This window comes from Drosophila obscura, unplaced genomic scaffold (genome assembly GCF_018151105.1).
Source record: "Drosophila obscura isolate BZ-5 IFL unplaced genomic scaffold, ASM1815110v1 contig_208, whole genome shotgun sequence".
Lineage (NCBI taxonomy): Eukaryota > Metazoa > Arthropoda > Insecta > Diptera > Drosophilidae > Drosophila > Drosophila obscura.
In genome coordinates, this window is record NW_024542799.1 from 1,647,984 (window position 1) to 1,666,627 (window position 18,644).

The 18,644-nt window shown below is 44.9% G+C and overlaps 2 protein-coding genes across 2 annotated transcripts; one reads left to right on the top strand and one right to left on the bottom strand.

Moving 5' to 3' along the window:
- Positions 1–14,059: 14,059 nt before the first annotated feature.
- LOC111064845 (tetratricopeptide repeat protein 27) lies at positions 14,060–17,101 on the top strand. The gene is made up of 4 exons (XM_022352654.2): positions 14,060–14,424; positions 14,487–14,848; positions 14,905–15,416; positions 15,480–17,101. Exons 1-4 carry the CDS (start codon positions 14,352–14,354, stop codon positions 16,942–16,944), a joined length of 2,412 nt encoding a protein of 803 aa, XP_022208346.2. The 5' UTR covers positions 14,060–14,351; the 3' UTR covers positions 16,945–17,101.
- On the bottom strand, positions 16,939–18,371 carry LOC111064846 (WD repeat-containing protein 92). Its single transcript, XM_022352656.2, has 2 exons — positions 18,020–18,371; positions 16,939–17,963 (listed from the first exon to the last, which is right to left on the bottom strand). Exons 1-2 carry the CDS (start codon positions 18,292–18,294, stop codon positions 17,111–17,113), a joined length of 1,128 nt encoding a protein of 375 aa, XP_022208348.2. The 5' UTR covers positions 18,295–18,371; the 3' UTR covers positions 16,939–17,110.
- Between the last annotated feature and the right edge of the window lie 273 nt (positions 18,372–18,644).

Here is an 18,644-nt window from a genome sequence, read left to right on the forward strand (position 1 = left end):
GGCTGGAGGGGCTGCTATCTACAGTTGGGTGGGTTTTTTGACCTTCAGCCGTGAGCTTTCCAACGAAGCTTATTTTTAGTCCCAAGTCGACGGAGATGCAGCAGGCGGCAGTACGAGAGGGAGAGACAGAGAGAGAGAGAGAGAGAGAGCGATGCATTGAAAGGTCATTCGTTTGACCGAACCACTGAAGTCCATGCACTGGATGAGCGTTCAAGGTCAAATCGCTGCAGCTGCAGCTGCCCTCCCTCCGCACAACGATAATTGCCACCAGCGCAACACCCCTATGGGGCATGGCGTTGGGGTCAGGGGGTTGACATTGACATTGACGCAAATTGCCGAGGGTCAAGCGCACACGACGGCTGTAGTGGCAGTGGCAGTGCCAGCAATCGCGCCATGACTGCGTAATAAGAATGAATCAAATTAGTTAAGCGCCACTTCTGGGGAAAGCTGGGGGCTACCAAGCTGGCCGGGGCGGGGACGGGGGCATGTTTCTGTGTTGGCTGTTAGTGCTGTCCATTGGATTCCATTTTCCGAGTGGGCGGCATAATGCAAGTGAAAGAGTGAATAGGGCAGTGCTCAGAATTGAACTAGAGGTGGCTTTGAAATATAAATAAATAAAAAATAAATATAAAGAAATATAAAGAAATATAAATAAATATAAAATTTAAAATATAAATATTTATTTTCTCTTTTACAATCCAATCTACCGATGCTACGAACGGCTGCTACGAGTACTCTATTATTTAGACAGTCGTCTGAAAATATTCTTTAGGATCTGCATCCCTTGCCAGTGATAATCCTCATTGGTATTCCGCCTTTCTCTCCTATAGCCCAGAACGTTCTTCTTAATTTCATTTCGTTTTTACTTTCTTATGGGAAAGTCTTAAAATTTCCATTCATTTTCTATGCATGAGTACAATGTGCACGCGTCCTGTCTTGTTGTTTGTTATGTTACAGTAATTGGTTTAGTTTTTATATGGAAAAACATGGCATTTATTTAATTGGTATGTCTGCCTTTTCATGTACAAAAGATTGCAAGAGATTGACGCACAGAAGGTCAACCCCATCTGTAGCTGGAAAGTCGTGCCCCAGCTGGTTGCCATAGACACAGCGAAAGCCTCTTAAGGGCCGCCACCCCACTACTCCTGCTCCACCACTGCGAGAGGAAAGGAAAGCTTGCGCATTCGCTGAGGTTGCTGAGGTTTAATCATCGCAAATGAAATTAATCAGAGCCCACAACAAAAGCAACAACAAAGAGTCCACAAGGAATCGCCATGAAGCGCCCATTGTTCTTTGTGTCTTCCATACAATCCATACAAAATATATATATATATAAATATATGTATGTATACTCATGCGAGTGTACATATTTAATATCAAATGATATGCAGAGCACAATTAAAAAACGTTGACGCTCGTGGCATGCAGGTCATAGACCGACCAACGGACGACGGATCCAGCCGCGATCGCGGTGCATTGTACTCCGCAGTGGCTAGGGGCGGTCGGAAAGGGAGTTTCGCGATATTCGCTTGGACAAAGACGAGCAGGAGGAGGGGAAGGGGAAGGCCGACAATCTCGAACATGACGGAAAGAAGTACTTACACGGCCCTAATTAAGCGGTCAATGAGCGGTTCCAGCGGTTCAAGCGGTTCAAGGGTGCAGCAGCGGCCAGTGGTCGTCCCCAGAGAGAGTGAGAGAGAAATCTCCGAGGGTTACCCTTGTTGTGCGGTTAATGCACATTTGCGATGAGTTAGTGACTCACGATCCCACTACTAAACCAGGTTTAAGATCCATCGGGTTAAAGAATAGGATACAGCTGCTATGCCTTGAGAGTATCATTAGTTCGAATTCGTTTCTCTAAAATGTTTGAGTTCTAATAAATAAATAAATAACTTTCATAAATAAAAAAAGCTCCTGCCCTGCAATATTCTCTCTTGGCAAATAATTCCTTAAGAATAAGTATATTTACTTCCCATCTGTAGTAAACACCGACACTCACTAACATCTCTCTCTCTCTCTCTGTCTTGGCAGCGCACAGAACTGCACTGCAAGCAGTGCATTTAATCATCGGTTCACTCACTCAATTCAAGGCGCGGCACAATAATATGCATAGATCCCAGGCCCCAGCAGATCACCAAACTGCAGCAGGGGGAAAACTGGAAAGGGAAGGCAAGGCAAGGCAAGGCAAGAAATTGCAGTAGGGCGACAAAGTTCAGGGTCTGCCAGCTGTTCTCTTGCGCAGATCTTTCTCCGATCTTTTGTCTGCATTTCTGCCGCTGCATGGAGCCCACTGCTGGCTGCAGAGGACGCAGCTAATAAGTGCCGCAAAAAGACAAAGGCAATAAAAGCTGAACAGCAGTGCAGCAGCAGCCGCAGCAAAAGAGCTACCGGAAATATTATGCGGCGACTCAATCAAGTTGTCCTTGGCGGCCCCAAATGGGTTAATGGTAGCACATACATAAATACATATGTACATACATATGTGTGGTCAGATTTTTTACTCCTTCTCCTCTTCCACCTCATCTTATTTTCTCACCCTTCATCTCTTTTGTCATGCGGTTGTGTGGGCTGGCGAATGCCCTTCTTGGTCCGTCAAATATTTTGAAATAAAAAAAAATATAAACTAAAATAAAATAAAGCAATGCTTGAACCAGATCTGATTTGTGGTTTCTACGGAGTGAAATAAGTAGTGTAATTCGATAAAGAAATTCCAAGAGTAGGGAAAGCCTTTTCTAGCTTAAAAACTTCCTTTAAATCTTTTTCTTTTCTTTTTTAAAAATTATAAAATGAAGTAGATATTGATTGTCCTTTCTGCGGCACTTCTGCTGCGACTTTCCATTGAATTTTGGTAATTCTGAAACGCGACAAAGTTGCAATCTACCTCAGACATCAGTCGACAGTTGGCCTTGGCACGAATCTCCCTGAAGATCATATCACACTCTGCACCTCTCTGCAGCTCCTTCTCGTGGCTCTGTCTCTGGCTTTGGCTTTGCCTTTTGGCTTTGGGTACTTTGGTGAGGTGTCCTCTTTCGCTGATTTTTTGCTGTTTTTTTTTTGGGGCGTGATTTACGGCGGCGTTCTTTATGATGAGTTATGAAAACATTTAAGCTCGTTGAGGATTCATTTCGTATGCGCTGCACGTTGCAGATTCATCCAAGAAACATAATTCCTGCAATTACAGGACTTGAGACCGGGGACAGCAGACAGAACCAAGATCCCTCATCGGGCACATGCAAATTGCGAATTTTGTTGACTCAATGCTGGTATGGAGGAGGGTGCAGCCATTGAACTTGAGCTCCCGTTCCACCCATTCCTCCCATTCTGCTATAAATAGAAAAATATCTTCAAGAGCAGTTTTCTATTTTCTTTGTGATTGGCTCCCTCCTATAGGGAGATTTCCATCTACCCACTGGGAACACTGTTTATTATTGGTTGGTTAGCCTGGATTTTTGTTTACATCAGATTTTGTTTTTCTTTGCTTTATTTTGCAATTGCCATCTTATCGGCCACTCTATGGGCGGAGTGGAATGTACTCTCATTCCCATTGGAATAATAAACATGGCTAGCAGAAATGTCAACTCATGTTTACCCCACACACAAAGTGGAATGAACGCAGAGACAGATCAGACCCCAACAGTTTGTTGATCCCACCATGCGATCCGATTCGATCTGATCTGTCTGAGTGGACTCTGGGGCCAAATGCTGAGATGGGCAAAATCGTAGCAGAAGAACAGATAAAACAGATACGAGATACCCAGCGGTACAGAACAGGAAACGACTGGAAATATGAAACTGTTTCTTTTTCTGTTTTTGTTTTCTTTTTGGGGTCTAAGCTTTTACTACTGTACACCCAGAGAAAAAATAATTTAATTTAATTTTAATTAAATTTTATTATTTATATTTTGAATTTAAAGCACACGGAGATTTAAATCCCTAAAAACTAGAATAGAAATTTACGAATTTGGTAATCCACATCCAGACCATTTATAGATCGAGCCCTAAGCCCACACCCTAAAAAAGGAACCGCAGAGACACAGATACCAGACCCCACCTACGGGTCAGGGTCAGGGCTCGCAAATTTAGGCCGGACGGACAATGGCAGATCGCCACCAAAATTGGGTCAAGTTTGGACCACGCTTTTCGGCAGCAGCAGACGAGACAACAAAAACTACAAACAAGAGCAAGAGCAACAACAGCAGCAAACAACAAACAACAAACAACGACAAACCCAACAAATTGAAGTCAAGGTATCGTCGAAGGTTTTTCCGCACTCCGAACTCGCCGAAACGGCGACCGCGACCGCCACCGCCGCCACCAGCGGCGGCTGGTCTTCGCTCGTATTTAGAGCGTCAGTCAATATTTGGATTTGGGCGTTGCTAAACGACTGACCTTAGGGTCGTACACGAGTAGCTATAGCTACGAATATATGAGGTTTGCTTTTGGAGCGGCGGAGAGATACAACCCAACCGATTTGGGTTGGGCGCTTGAACTTGAACAGAGATACAGCAGACCGAGAGCCAGACAGAAATTGGAAAACCAAAACTGTGGCATTCTTCCATTGATAACCGCGAAGTGTAGTACTCAGAAGATTTAACAATCGCCCGCATATACATCATAGAGAGGTAGGGTAGAGCGGCACTCACGGCCGACAGACACCCCGGCCAGGCCAAATCGGTAACCAGTTTTCCTTCGTTCATTTCTTGATCTTTGTTTGGGTTACTCATTCCTCCATTCATATTTGTTATGGATGCACAAGACACCGTTAGCTCAGCTACTTCCGATATTGAAGAGCCGCTCTCTCGCCGCTCATTTATTTATCTGTTCGATTTATGATTCCGATTTCGATTTGGATCTTATTTTCATCTCAGTCCTCAATGACAAGTGGGCCAGCCTTAGTCTCAGCCTCAGCCGCTCAGCATCAGGTGTGTGTGTGTGTCCAGTCCAGCCCATCGATCGATCGAAGCTGCTGCTGTCGACTTCCTCAACCAATTAATCAACACCAAAGCAGCGCATCGAAAATCATTTCAAAAGAGAAGAGAAGTCTCAACGAAAACTGCAAATGGCGTTAAGTGGCTTTAATATTAGATATACGATTTGGCAAATCGGTTTAAAGATAACAAACAACGCAATCGAATAAATATCACAACCAAAATATCATTAGCATTATTAGTTTTATGTGTTTGATCACAGAGAATATTTTTGTATTTTTTTTGGATTGAAAAGTTAACTTTAGATTGATAGATTAACTTTATTTTAATTGTTTGATCAGGAACCTGGCAATACGTGTATATTGTTCAGGCTCTGATTCCGTTTTAAATGGTGTTATTTTTAAAATATTGGATATAAACCATTGGAAACAGTATAAAATTTATTAAAAATTAAATTAATAAATTAATTAGGACATTCATAGTTGAATCAATTTCGAATTAATGTTCTATGGCCATACAGGGGTATCAATAACAAATGTATAAAATATACATATACATTTTTAGATAGAATAAATAAATATGTAAGATTATATGCAATGCACGAAGGCCAAATCGTACAATATTTCAATGTTTTTTGCAATTAGTAAACTGTAGTTACAGTCCACCTAAGGGACATGTTCCTGATAGTAGGCAATAGAGCTATCGATGTATTTTCTACTCTGTAAATATTTTAGTGCTCCCATCTGAATGAGTCTACGTGTGCATCCCAGGTGCCCACAGCACAGATATCCCCGAATAAATCAACATTAGGGAGCATCATCATCATATTATAATTATTACTTTCGTCTGAGCCAGTTTTTATTTCAGAAGCTTTTTGCGAGTTTTGCAAAATTTATCGACGTTCTGTCTGGCACGGCAATCGTTGCACACACCACACACACACACACACCACGCACACATGCACCTAGCTGGAACTGACAAACGTCCGTCTCCACAAAAGAGAGAAGCAAAAAACACATACATATACATATATATGTATTCGGATAACCTTGATCTTGGCAATGTGATAACCCTAACCTTGATCAACGTTTCGTGTTTGATTTTGTTGGTTTTTTGTGTTTTTTGTTGCTTTACTTTGCTTTGCTGTTGTGTGTGTGTGTGAGTGTTGTGTGGCCTTTGTTGCTGTACTCTTTATTTCTTTTGTATACATTTTAATGCCTTTTTACTTGTGTGATTCGCTGCGGGATTTTTCAGAATTTTGCCTTTTACATACTCTCGCACTGTGCGGCGCTGTCTGCGCCTTCAATTAGGCGAGGGCCCCTCCCTTCTTTTGAGTCACCCTCCTCCACCTCATGCACCGATCGGATGAGGCCTAGTCTTAGATCAGATTAGCCCCCAAAAGCTGTTCTGGCTTCCGCTTTGCAACGGCAACGGCTTTGGTTGCGACCAAAGGCAAGACTAAACTCGAAACTACGAATTTCCAAGTTCAGATCATTAATTAAAAGCACGAGCGAGCCCCCACCGTTAATTATTCAGAGTTTTTGATTTTATTCCATTTTTTTTAAGTTAATTTGAATTGATTTGAAACGAATGAACGGAACGTCAGTCCGGTGTCGTAGGCGCCTCACAGATGCTGCTCTTTTGACCCTCCCTGTATCGTATGATAAATTAACTGTAGGTTTTACGATGTTAAGGTATATGGGCATTCCATGTGGGGAAATGTCAAGTTCGGTCTCTGTTAATGATCGATAAACGGTGACTTGTTGTTTTTTTGTTTGAGGGCCTTTTCACAGAATAATTACGATCAGGAAGTTAGCAGGCGGTTCTAAGGGGCTAAGAGATAGCGTGTCCCGTAGTCGACTCGCATCCCACAAATCAGATCACCTTTCCTTCTGCTTTCATGCACTCAAAATTTCGAATTGAAGTTCGACAGCTCGTCTGCCGGTTAATCAGTTTGATTTTATTCCATTTTGTTGCTGCACTCGCTTATTTTTTTCTGTTCGTCATGATGTGCGTCCTTGACCTTGACCATAAACCCCCGAAATCGTTTTGTTCCCTATTTTCTTCATATTTGTTTTCAAAGCTGTTTTTGAGCTTGTTCTGTGTGTGTGTGTGTGTGCTGTTTGCTAAATTATCTCTTATTATTCAGTTATTCAGTGCGACATTTGTTGCTTTTAATTTGTATACCCGTTACTCAAAGAGCATCGGGGGTATATTCGATTTGTGAACAATTTTTGCACCCATAAACAATACATAAATAAAACTCACCATAATTATCCACTTTTTCCTGCAATCGTTTTTTCCCGCGCAAATTTTCAGTTTTTGCCGCATTTTTCTAGCACTGAACTCCGTTCCACGCATACACACACGTAAATTTATTTTAAAAGAGAGAGCACTTCCAATAAGAGCATAAATTAGGAGTGCATTAAAATAAGGTGAGGTCAGCACTTCCATGATGCTTGCACGCACTAAACGTGGGGGAGAGACAAATTCCAAGAGTTGGAATGCCTCACCTTTTACTATTACGACACTTGCACGGAGAGCGGACCTCTTCTTCTTTGCGCTCCTTACATGTAGGAGTGAGAAAAAGAAAAATTCGCGCCTTTTTGCATATTTTTCACCGACACATACATACGCACCACAACGAAAGATCACTGACCAAACGCACATTTTGCACATGAAAAAACTAAATTTATGCATAAAACAATATGCTTATGTGCTTATGCCTCTTACATATATGAACATATTTAAAGAATAAGTGAGGAAGAGAAGCAAACTTCGCGCCAATTTCGCACTTTTTTCACACGCGCACGCACACACTTGAAAGACAGCACATAGAAAAATGAGACCCATGGGACAGAAAAGGGTGCTCCACACATAATTCACATGAAAAAAATTAATGAATGCATAAAATAATATGCGTACATCTATATTAACTAGATAAAACACTAATTGCACTTCACTTGCTAATATTTCCGTGGATTTTACTCTGCCTGCCGTTTCTAGGCCATCTTGCCGCCGGACAACTGTTGGTGGTCTGATGCAGAGTTGCTCTCTCATTTCTTCTTCTCCCTTTGTTCCTTTTCATAAATGCTTGCTTATGGAATTGGCACTTGTATTTTGTTTCGCTCTCCCACTATAGATGTGTGTGATGGAGAGGGGAAACAGTTATTTGTGTCTGCTCGTATTTTTCTCTCTCTCTAATGCAAAGGAAGATCGAACGGAAAGGAAACATGTTGGAAGGAGGGGTGTGAGAATATGAATCCACTTATTAGATTCAGCGTATACGAAGTTCGGCGCTCGGAAGTTCTTGTTTTTGTTTTGCAAGCAAATCGCAGCGGCGTCTACTCCAGCAATAAGAAAAAAAAACCAAACGACGCGTCCTTGAAACCTGCGACAGGCCGCTAAACTCGAAAATGCCGACAGCGACAATGGCGCGACGCAAATAACTCACAAAGCACAGTGAATATGTAGGGAAGGAGGAGGCGTACGTGAGCTATAGAAAGTGAGTGAGTGAGAGCGGGGTAAGGCTCTCCTGTAAAGTGCAAGGTACTTTTGATCAAAGTGAGAGAGTGAGAGAGCAAATAGGAACCTCCTGAGAGCAGGCAGCCTGGGCAACGGCAAAACCCATTCAAAGAGAGAGAGAGAGAGGGGAAAGGTAAAGCCGAATGCAAGACACTGTATAAATTTACATCAATTATACAACAAATAAGGCAAATATATTTACAATCTATAGATTAAACCTTATTCAGTTGTAATCCCATGCAAATTGTAAGCCCTTGGAATTGAACCGATTGTGAAATTACACACGACACCCTTCTCGGCACTTTGCTATGGTGAGAGGGTATATGGGTCCAGTGGTAATACCTGGAAAGAGAGGTTTGTAATATCACAACAGTATACTACTGTTCGCAGCTATACAGGGTATTTTTACAGTCTTATTGGCCTCCGTCGCTCTCGGCACTTGTTTTTGCCAACGCCTCTTGTTTCGTTTAGTTATATTCCGTTATTATTGCGACTTCATTTGGGTGCAAAGTGTAGGGGAAATTATAATGCGAGAAGGAAGGGTTCAAGGATTTTTGCTCAGCACACGTACTCCTCGTACTTTTTCTCATGTTCTAGGCTGAACTTTTCCCTCTCTCTCTCCCTTTTAATTGATTGATTTGCAACGGATCCCAAGCCACCTCTCCACCCAATGCCACATTGTATGCATGAATGTGCACGTTCTGTTGTTTCCATGTCGAAACTTTTGATTTGCGGTCCGTTATTCGACACGTGTGCGTCTCGAATTGATTAATTCAAATAGTAAGTATAATTTCTAAGGGGTTGGGAGGGGGGACTAATATTTGGCGCGCGCCAAAACGAATCTCTAGCAAGCGGGAGAATCAACAGCAGAATCAGAGAAACAGGAATGAAGCGAAACGATCATAAAAACAGCAGCAACAACAACAAAAACAAATTAAATTAATAAGCAATAATGGTTCAAGGTCGACGTGTGAATGTTGCCTTTGATCACACCACAAGAGGAAAAGAAACAGCAACACCCACCAACAGCCACTGCTCTAACAGGTGCTGGAAAGAGGAGAACGGCGCTACAGCTGAGGGGGATATTATGACACGAATGTGCTTGCAGTTCTCCACAAGTGTGAAAAGCACAAAGGGAATTTGTGCCTGCCTACAACAACTACAAACAAATGTCATTAAAAAGTTAATTGGAAATTTAGCTGGGGTAATTTTGCCAAGTTTACAGTGACATGAATACATATTGGAATGGAAATGTGATACACAGCTGCCCCCCCAATCAGCTGTGACAAAACTATAAAATATCAAATAAATAATAACAAATAATTAAGGAAGACGCCAGGATAGCAAACTGAGATAACATCGAGTGCGGGAAACTATAAAAGAATATCCCATGTAAATAAACATTAGATATGCAAAATAAATCCCTCCCTATATCTAGTTTCATATTCTGCTTAGATTGCTTCACTCATCAGATTTCGAATCGCAGCAGATCCATCTCAATAGCAACAGATATTTTTTGCTGCTGTCAGCGCCTGGTGGCCTGCTCCCCGCCGGGATCCCAACATCCCAAACTAATTGCGCGCTATTTTTGATGAATTTTTCGCCCTCCCATATGTACGAGTAGCAAAACTATTTTCGAATGATCTTTAATTGTATTTTTTTTTTTTTGGGGTTACTTACACAAAGCTCTACAATACCCTTCCCCAGCCCCATCACCATGCCGCGATTGTTGTTGTGCTCGGCAATAGTAGATGTCCGAGCATGATCAGATTCTGCGGATTTTGCTGATTCTGCTGATTCTGTTGTTGTTTCGTTCTGGTCGTTATCCGATCCGAACCAGAAACGAGTAGCGTAGCAGCTGTGCAGTGAGTGGAGTGGGTGTGAGCGCGGCACGGGGCTGGCTGGGCAGAGAGCAGACGACGGCTCCCAAGGTCAGTTGAATAATTAAGTGCGAAATAAATTAATTTCGGTAGAACTTTTTTAGTATGCGTTGTATGGCATTTTAGTCAACAAAAGCAAAAAGCAAAAGCAACCAAAAATCAGCAGCAACAAAATATGAAAACTGACCAAACCAAACAAACAGTTAAAGCATCTCGAATGACAAAAACAAAAAACGAGAATAGACTCCCTCCTAATACTTCTGCAAGGTCGCATCGGATCAGATGATAATGATTGGAGAGCGGTGCGTGGGCGGGGCACTTATTAAAGATCTACTCAAAACGATGATACATAAATAAATGCTGGACATATCGATTATAAGTCTTGCCACAGTTCGTTGTGCAACGAAATAAACTGTAAAATTAAATTTAAAATAAAGACTTGCACATTTGTTGGCCCCTTTTTGTTTGAATCATTAACATCGGGGGAAAGCAGAAATGAAATGGAAACTGACTGTCTGCTCGCCACAAAATGGAATGCAACAATCAGTAGCAGCAGCAACAGCAGGAGGGTGAGACAGGTGTGGGGCCGTTTTTGGCGCGCGCCGATGGCGCTCTGGCAGTTGCTGTTGCTGTGGCTGTGAAAGTTGCGGCGCGAAAGTGAAAACTGATTTGAAATTGAAAATGTTGCGCCCCAGCGCCAAAGACATGGAAACCCACTGACACCAATTCGGTTGGGGACATGGAAAAATCAGAGAGAGAAAAAACAGTGGTGGGGGGGTCTGTGGGAATGGGGCTCTGAAGCAGGCCAATGTTTGTACAGTTGGAGGCGCCTTTGTGTCACGCGGCAATTAAATTATTTTCACAACAAGTGAAACAAGTGCCCGAAACAAATTCTATTTATGCATTTGCCATAACAAAAGCAGCAGAACAGAAAATAAAATAAAAGTATATTGAAACACAAACCAGAACGTGACCTTGAGAGGCAGAATAGGCGGTATAAAAGGTAAAAATTAAAAAAACATATAAATTAAACAAAATGCAATTAAAGCCAGCAAAAAAGATATAAATAAATACAAATAGAGACGACGGCAGGCCAGCAACTGTTTCGCTGTTTATTTGAAGTTAACTTCAAATTCAAACCCAAACCCAAACCCAAATTATTTATTTAGAATAGAATATGCCAGTTGAGCAAATTAAAAAAAAAAAAACAAGATATAATACATATACTGGCAGCCAGACGATGCTCACCGGTTCAGGGAGTACCCTTACCATACAAGAGAAACAAACTCTTATAAAACAAACACACATTTTTAGTTATACTTTAAAAACAACATCAAATAAGTTAAAAATCTACAAAGACTGTGCTATGAGTCGCCTTTTACCTGTAGAGTAAAGTAAGGCTGATGGAAAGTTTTTCTCTTTTTTAAAACAATTTTGTTGCGTTAAGTTTTAAGTTTTTGTTTTGTTAAGTTGAGTGGAATGGTTAATGGTGACCAGGGATTGCCGATTTAGGTTCCTAAGCACCCAAAATGCTGCTGTAAGCTCCAATGGGAGTCAGTGCAGGAGGATGGATGCCTCTGCCGTTGTAAGAAAATATCTTTGAACAGCAAGAAGGCAACTTTCCCAGTACGGTGTTTTTGTTGTGTCTTGATTTTTGATTGGAATCTCGTCTTTTACGCATTTGCATTGCAGCTTTTGTTGCATTTGTTGTCTGTGCATTATTCATGGCATGGCTGACGATCAATTTCATGGAGACAACAAGAGGCCGGCAGCGGCAGCTGCCATTTTTGGGTCATGATGACGTTCAGACTGCAGCCGCATGCCGCGTGCTGCTGCTGCTGCTGCTACCGGCGTTCCAGCCCCATGCCATGCAATGTGCATTTAACCATGCCATGCAACCCCGTGCCGGCATGCCACATAGCCCCGTCGAGGGGGGTACGGGTGCGAAACAAGCGCGCCAAAAGATGACTAAGCGCTAAAGAGCAGGAAAGCGAGCAGGCATGGAGAATGAGTAGAAAAAGGCGAAGAGCAAAGAACCCAAAAAAAAGAGAAGAGTCAGTCAGTGTCGAAATGAAAGAGAAACAGCAAAGCAAACAATGAGAGCTTTTAAGCAAAGTGGTGGAATAAGAAATTTGAATTTAATATTTAAGAGAGGCGCTGCTGAAAAACCGTTAAAATTTATTCGAACTAAAGCTGTTTGTTGGTCAATTTACAAGTATTTGTGCAGCTTTAACTTAAAGGCACTTTAGTGCATTCTGTTGTTAGTCCATCCATCTTTGTGCTGAGTATACGTAACTGCAATGCTTCGATTATTATTTTACATGCAGAATGGATGGACGCTTTTGCCTTTGATATTTATCCTTTAGCAGAGTTATTGACAGGCAAATATCTGAGCAGATACCAAATGATAGCCTTGAACTCGAGTGATTTCAGAGTCAGATAAGAGGCACACGATAGATAGCAGGACCCGCGAAACCCCCACACAATCCCAATCCAATGGTAGCTATAAAAATGGCATTTACCAAAGGCACGGCACACACACACACACACACACACACACACCCCACCACACCAATACAGGCAGCTTCTGTGCAGGCAAACTGTGCTATCGAATTTCGCCGGAATGCTTGTATACAAAGTATCTGATAGATACGGTTTCATTTCTTTTGTTTTCCCCCATAAACTGTACTGCGTTCTGTGGCGCTGCTGTTTTCGCTGTACTGTGTGCCCCGCCTCCGCACTGCACCGCACCACACCACACCAGCCAAGCAACCGTCCGTCGTCTACGAAAGCGTTGGCAATCGACGACCTTGACCGTGAAATTTAAATTTAGAAGCTACGGCGGCGACGGCTGAGACGTAAAAAAATTAAATACCAAATAGCTTTCCGACCGTCTCCATCTATCTGTGTGTCTGTGCTATCTTATATATATATATATGTGTGTGTGTGTGTGTGGGTTCGTAATTAGCAAAGAAAAAAGCTGCGCTCTGTCACAGGTGTTTCATGAGTCCACCGCCCCACCGCCCACCACCACGGAATCCCCACGGGACACAGATTCAAAGGAACTTTGCCAATTTCGCGTGCATGTGACTTATGTAAATATTTATGTGTCTGTTTTGGGATGTTTGGGGGATTTATTTTTATATGCACAAGACGCCGGGCGATTTAATTGAAATTTGAACTTGCGTCTCGGCGCCGCCGTGACTTGTGCAATGATGCAAATTGTTCTAATTATATGAAATTGGGTGAAGCTGGGCCAGTCAAGTGCTAATCTATAAATAAATAGTTATGTTTCAAAATTCTTTATTCCGATCTGTTTGAAAATGGCGCCAAATAACAACCATTCCTGTGCAGTGCTAGAAAATGCTAGAGATGGGAAACGGGTAGCAAAATATCATGGTGGCAGCCCGCAACTACGAATTGTACGAGTCTGGCAGCGCCACCAACAACGACGTCACATTCGTTTTATGTTCTTTTTGTTTGAACCTTCTTATTGAAACAATGCAATAAAAAGGACTTCTGAAAACTTGCCAATCTTGTAGAAAGTTTATGTATCTATCGGATAAAATTATTTTTGTAGGGCTGAGAGGGCCAACTAGCTAGTAATATTAAACGGAATATCAAAATCGAGGAATATCAACGTTGAATGTTTTGAAAAAAAAAAAAAACAATCGATACTATCGTAAAAGTATCGGGCTCAAATAATGAAAAAACTTTGTGGTATTTTTCTTGCTATCGAAAAAGTGCCAGCAACAGCTGAGCGCGCTTGTGTTTTTTCCGAAGAATTTGCAAATTTGTCCATTGTAAAAATTAGATGCCACCTGTCGATTTGTTTACAAATTTGTCTTCGTATTTAATAGCAGCCCATCCAAACATATCGAGAGCGCAACGACTGTAGCTCTTGGAGGCCTATTTAATCACGGAAAGCTAGAAGCGCGCCGAAAGTGGCCGCCTTGGTTAGCACGTGAAGCACGTGGAGGAAGAGTCTTTGTTTATTTGCTACGCTTATTAATTCTAAATGAAAATGTTGGAAGAGGACACATTTAGTGAATATTATTTATGCAATTTCAACGATGCAGTGCCCCTGGATGGTGAGTTCCGTCCCTCCCCTACCCAACCGAGTCTGCTAATACTAATTGTAACGCACCCAAAGATTTACCGGCGGATGAGCAACTGCGCCAGTTGTGGGCCGGCAAGGAGCTGTGGACAGTGCAGGAGATACGGCAGATCATCAGAAACTGGCAGGATAAAGACTTTAAGGAGACTCCGACGCAGCTACTCAACAGCTTTCTGCGCCTGTTCTTTGCGTTTGTGCAGAACAACTGCACCGGACCCTTCGACAAAGTCGCAGACTGCAAGCAAATGCTAAGCCAACTGCAGTTGGAGGCATTTGAGCCACAGGAGCAGCTAAAGGCCAGTGGCGAGGAGTTGAATCCCAACGTCAAGACAGGCGAACTGTTGGTTGTTGCCAGGGAAATACTGCGAGGTTTGCTGGAAGCTTACCCCGCCTCACAGGTAGGGAAGATCTGAATATTTGTGAGCTATAATTTCAAAGTCAGTCCCTCCTATAGGTCCTGGCCGTGTGGAACATACGGCTGATTTGCCAGCATCAGCTTATCATGGACGATCTGGCAGCCTCCCTCTACGAGCAGTTCAAGGCGTGCGCTGTTGTGCTGCGGCCCCAAGCGAAGCAATTTGCCAGCCGGGAGCTGCAGTGTCTGCTGCTGTTGGAGCTGGCCAACGGCTACCTGCTGTTCCATCGCTCCGAAATGGCCTCCCAAGTTCTGGATGAGCTTTGCGCCCAGCTCCAGGTGGAACTGAAAGTCGAGGGTTTGCTTGGCGTGCGAACAAAGTTCCAGCAGAAAGCCTTGCCCCAGCTCTGCCTGAAAGTGGAGCAGCTGTCGGAGGAGGCAACCAGTCCCGACCTGCCGGCGGCTGCCGACACCAACAGGCACACAAAGCTGCCCAAGCTGCTGCTCCTGGAGGATGATACACGGCTGGAGCGTATACGCTTCATTGAGCCAAAGGACAATGATGTGATGACTCTGCCCAGCGTTCTCCAGGTCCTCGTACTGGCCAAGGTGTGAGTATTGATAGATCAGTAGGACAAGATACGACCTCTTCTTATCGCTTATTTCTCCGACAGCAAACAGTTGAAGCGCTCGCAGCCCAAGGACCGCCTGGCAGACGAGCAGCTGGAGCCGTACACACAGACGTTGCTCTACCAGGAGCACGGACCCCTGCAAGTGCGTCAGGCAGCCTTGCTATTGAACTGCCTGCAAGAGTCTGGCCAGCGCCGGACTGTGGAGCGTAGCTGGAAGCAGTGCGAGGAGTGCGTCAAGCTGTTGGATCACAATGAAGAGCAGCAGTCGCTCCGGTCTAGGCTATCGTATGGATTTGCGGCTCATCTACAGCCCATCTGGCATGTGCAGCTCCAGCTGGTGGATCTGCTGCGCTCCCTGGGAATGACCAAGACTGCTCTGGACATTTGCCTGAAGATTCATGCCTGGCAACAGGTGATTGACTGCTACACCAGTCTGGAGCTGCGTCACAAGGCAGCGGAGATTATACGCCAGGAGCTGGAGAAGAAGCCCACGGCGCTGCTCTACTGCCTTCTGGGGGACGCCATCGATGATCCGCAGTGCTACGAGCAGGCGTGGCTGCATTCCAAGAAGACGAGCAGCAAGGCCCAGTCCTACTGGGGAAACTACTTCTACCGGAGGGCAGAATACGCCCAGGCCTTGGAGCACTTTCAGCTTTCGCTTGAGATCAATACGCTGCAGGAGTCGACGCTCCTGCGCTGCGGCTACTCTGCGATGCAGCTGGAGAAATGGGAGGCGGCCGTTAAATCGTACCTGGCCTACACCCACCTGGAAGCCAACGGGTTCGAGTCGTGGAACAATCTGGCCAAAGCCCTGATCAACCTGGGCGACAAGCAGCGAGCGCATCGCGTGCTGGGCGAGGCACTCAAGTGCAACTACAGCAACTGGAAGGTGTGGGAGAACTACATGCTGGTGGCTGTGGACACCGCCCACTGGGACGATGCCATGCGCGGCTATCAGCGTCTGTCCGAGCTGAAGCAGCACTACCTCGACCAGGAAGTGCTCGCGAGAATCGTGTACGGCATAGCCAAGCAGCATCAGGAAGCATCCTGCCAGCTGTTGATCAAGCGGGTTGTCCAACTGCTGGGTCAGCAGTGCATTCAGCATGGAAACGAACCCCTGGTCTGGGAGCTGGCTGCGGTGGTGGCAGCCACACCGCTAAAGAAGGCCGAGCGGCTGGTCAAGTCGTATCGGGCCTACACGGCCAAGCATTTGGGATGGGAGGTCAAGGCAGAGCATGCCCAGAAGGCGCTGGATCTATGCCTGGAGGTGGCCGAGTTGTCTCAGGCGGCGGTGCAGGAGCATGCCCCGGACGAGAGTGAAGTCATGATAACATCCACACTAAACTCGGCTCGCCTGTCCGGTACATCCTGTCTCAATGCCCTGCGGCGGGCCATCAACGTCAATGTGCCGGCAGAGCAGCAGGAGAAGGTGGAGCAGCTGGACAAACGGATCGCAGATCTTACCCAAGTGGTGCAGCAACGGATGAACACTCAACGTTCGGTTTAGCCTGACTCTGGCCTAGATTTAATCTTAGTTATACATACTTAGCTGTGCATTTGTGTGTCTGTCTGGAACTGAAGGACTTCTTGGACGTCAATTGAGTGTGGCAAATGTTGCCGTATTGTGTTGAAGTGTTGCAAAGTAAAGGGGCATCGAAAACAAACAAAATGATTTAAAGTACGTTCAGCTTGGTGGTGATCAGGACCCGGACGCTCTGATCGAAGGCCCCACAGACGGCCAGGCCCAGCTTGTCCGGATGCCAGTCGAAGCAGTGCACGGGCTGGGAGCTCAATGTGGCCGCGCTGACCATGTGCAGAGTACCAGCCACGCCCGATTTGGTGCCATCCGCATCCTCGACGACTCGCTTGTCGGGATACTCGTATTGCCAGAGGCGTATGGAGCCCGTGCCACCGCCCGTGAGGAAGATATCGCGATTCTGGGGCAAATGTCGAGCCACCCAGACAGTCGCTTTGGGGCCGCTGATGACACCGTTTGTGCCCACGCTACGGCCGGCATTCCGCTCCTCCACATAGCTGAATCCCTTGGTGGGATGCTGGTGGCGCATATCGTAGACGAGGAGTCCTCCCTCCAGCGTGGTTACGGCCAGCTTATTCATAGGAATGTCGCGGCGATCAAACTCGAGGCCACAAATGCCGTTCTTCATGGTCGCCTCCCAGCGCACGGAGAGCGAGCGAAGATCGAAGAGCTTCAGGTCGCCGTTGTCATAGCCAGCCGCTACGATTCGCTCCTCGGCGTTGAAGGTATTGCCAAAGGCAACGGCCCAGCAATCGCGCCGGCCGCTGCTTTGGTTGATCCCGTCACCCATTTGCGGTGGCGGTGAGATGTCAACCACAGGAGACTGTCCCTGGCGTATGTCCCACACCTTGACGGCACCATCGCGGCTGCCAGTGACGATTTCTGGGGCGCCACAGTCGAGCTGGTTGCCGCCAATGGCATCGATGGTATTGATGATGGCGGTGTGGGCCTTTACATTGTACACCGGCAGTTCGGGACGCTCCATATCCCTGAAAAATGTAGGCATATATGAACAGATCTAGCAAGTGGTTCCTGGTGTTCTTACAGCACTTGCAGCCTGCCCTCGAAGTCTCCAATGGCAATGTGACGGTTGCGCAAAGACGAGGCGCCGAATGTGCCGCACTTGAAGGCCACCTTCTTCTCGACAGTCTTCACCTTGACCAGCTGGTCCTCGTTCAGCTCGTAGATGTCCATAATGCCATGGCTATTCGCCTTTGAGCCCAGCACCACAAACTTGGCCGAGAGTGGAATCCATTTTGTGTCGTACACCGTGTAGTTAACGGACGCGTTCAGGTGCTCAATCAACTGGGGCTTGTCCATTTTGTTCGTTTTCTAATTCAAGCCGAGCCTGATTATGAAAAGTGAACGGAATTTCACAAACAACTTGTTCAAAATGCGTTGCCATAGTTTTTAGCTCAGAAGTGCCGGCGGGAGTGAGTTATCGATAATTCGTACTGGGTATTCCTGAAACTGTCGCAAGCATCGTTGGACTGCTCTAATGCGCAATGAAAAGGAAGGAAGCAGTGAAAAGTTAGCCAATCTAGTAGAAAATTAATTCATCTATCGGATAAAATTATTTGTTTAGGGCTGAGAGTCCCAGCTAGCTAGTAATATTAAACGGAATATCAAAATCGAGGAATATCAACTTTAAATGTTTTGAAAAAACAATC

Coding starts and splice junctions, on each gene's coding strand:
- LOC111064846 (XM_022352656.2), bottom strand. CDS start 18,294: ATGGACAAGCCCCAGTTGATTGAGCACCTGAACGCGTCCGTTAACTAC. Junction 17,964..18,019: donor GAGGGCAGGCTGCAAGTGCT/GTAAGAACACCA, acceptor TACATTTTTCAG/GGATATGGAGCGTCCCGAAC.
- LOC111064845 (XM_022352654.2), top strand. CDS start 14,352: ATGAAAATGTTGGAAGAGGACACATTTAGTGAATATTATTTATGCAAT. Junction 14,425..14,486: donor CGATGCAGTGCCCCTGGATG/GTGAGTTCCGTC, acceptor ACGCACCCAAAG/ATTTACCGGCGGATGAGCAA. Junction 15,417..15,479: donor GTCCTCGTACTGGCCAAGGT/GTGAGTATTGAT, acceptor TTTCTCCGACAG/CAAACAGTTGAAGCGCTCGC.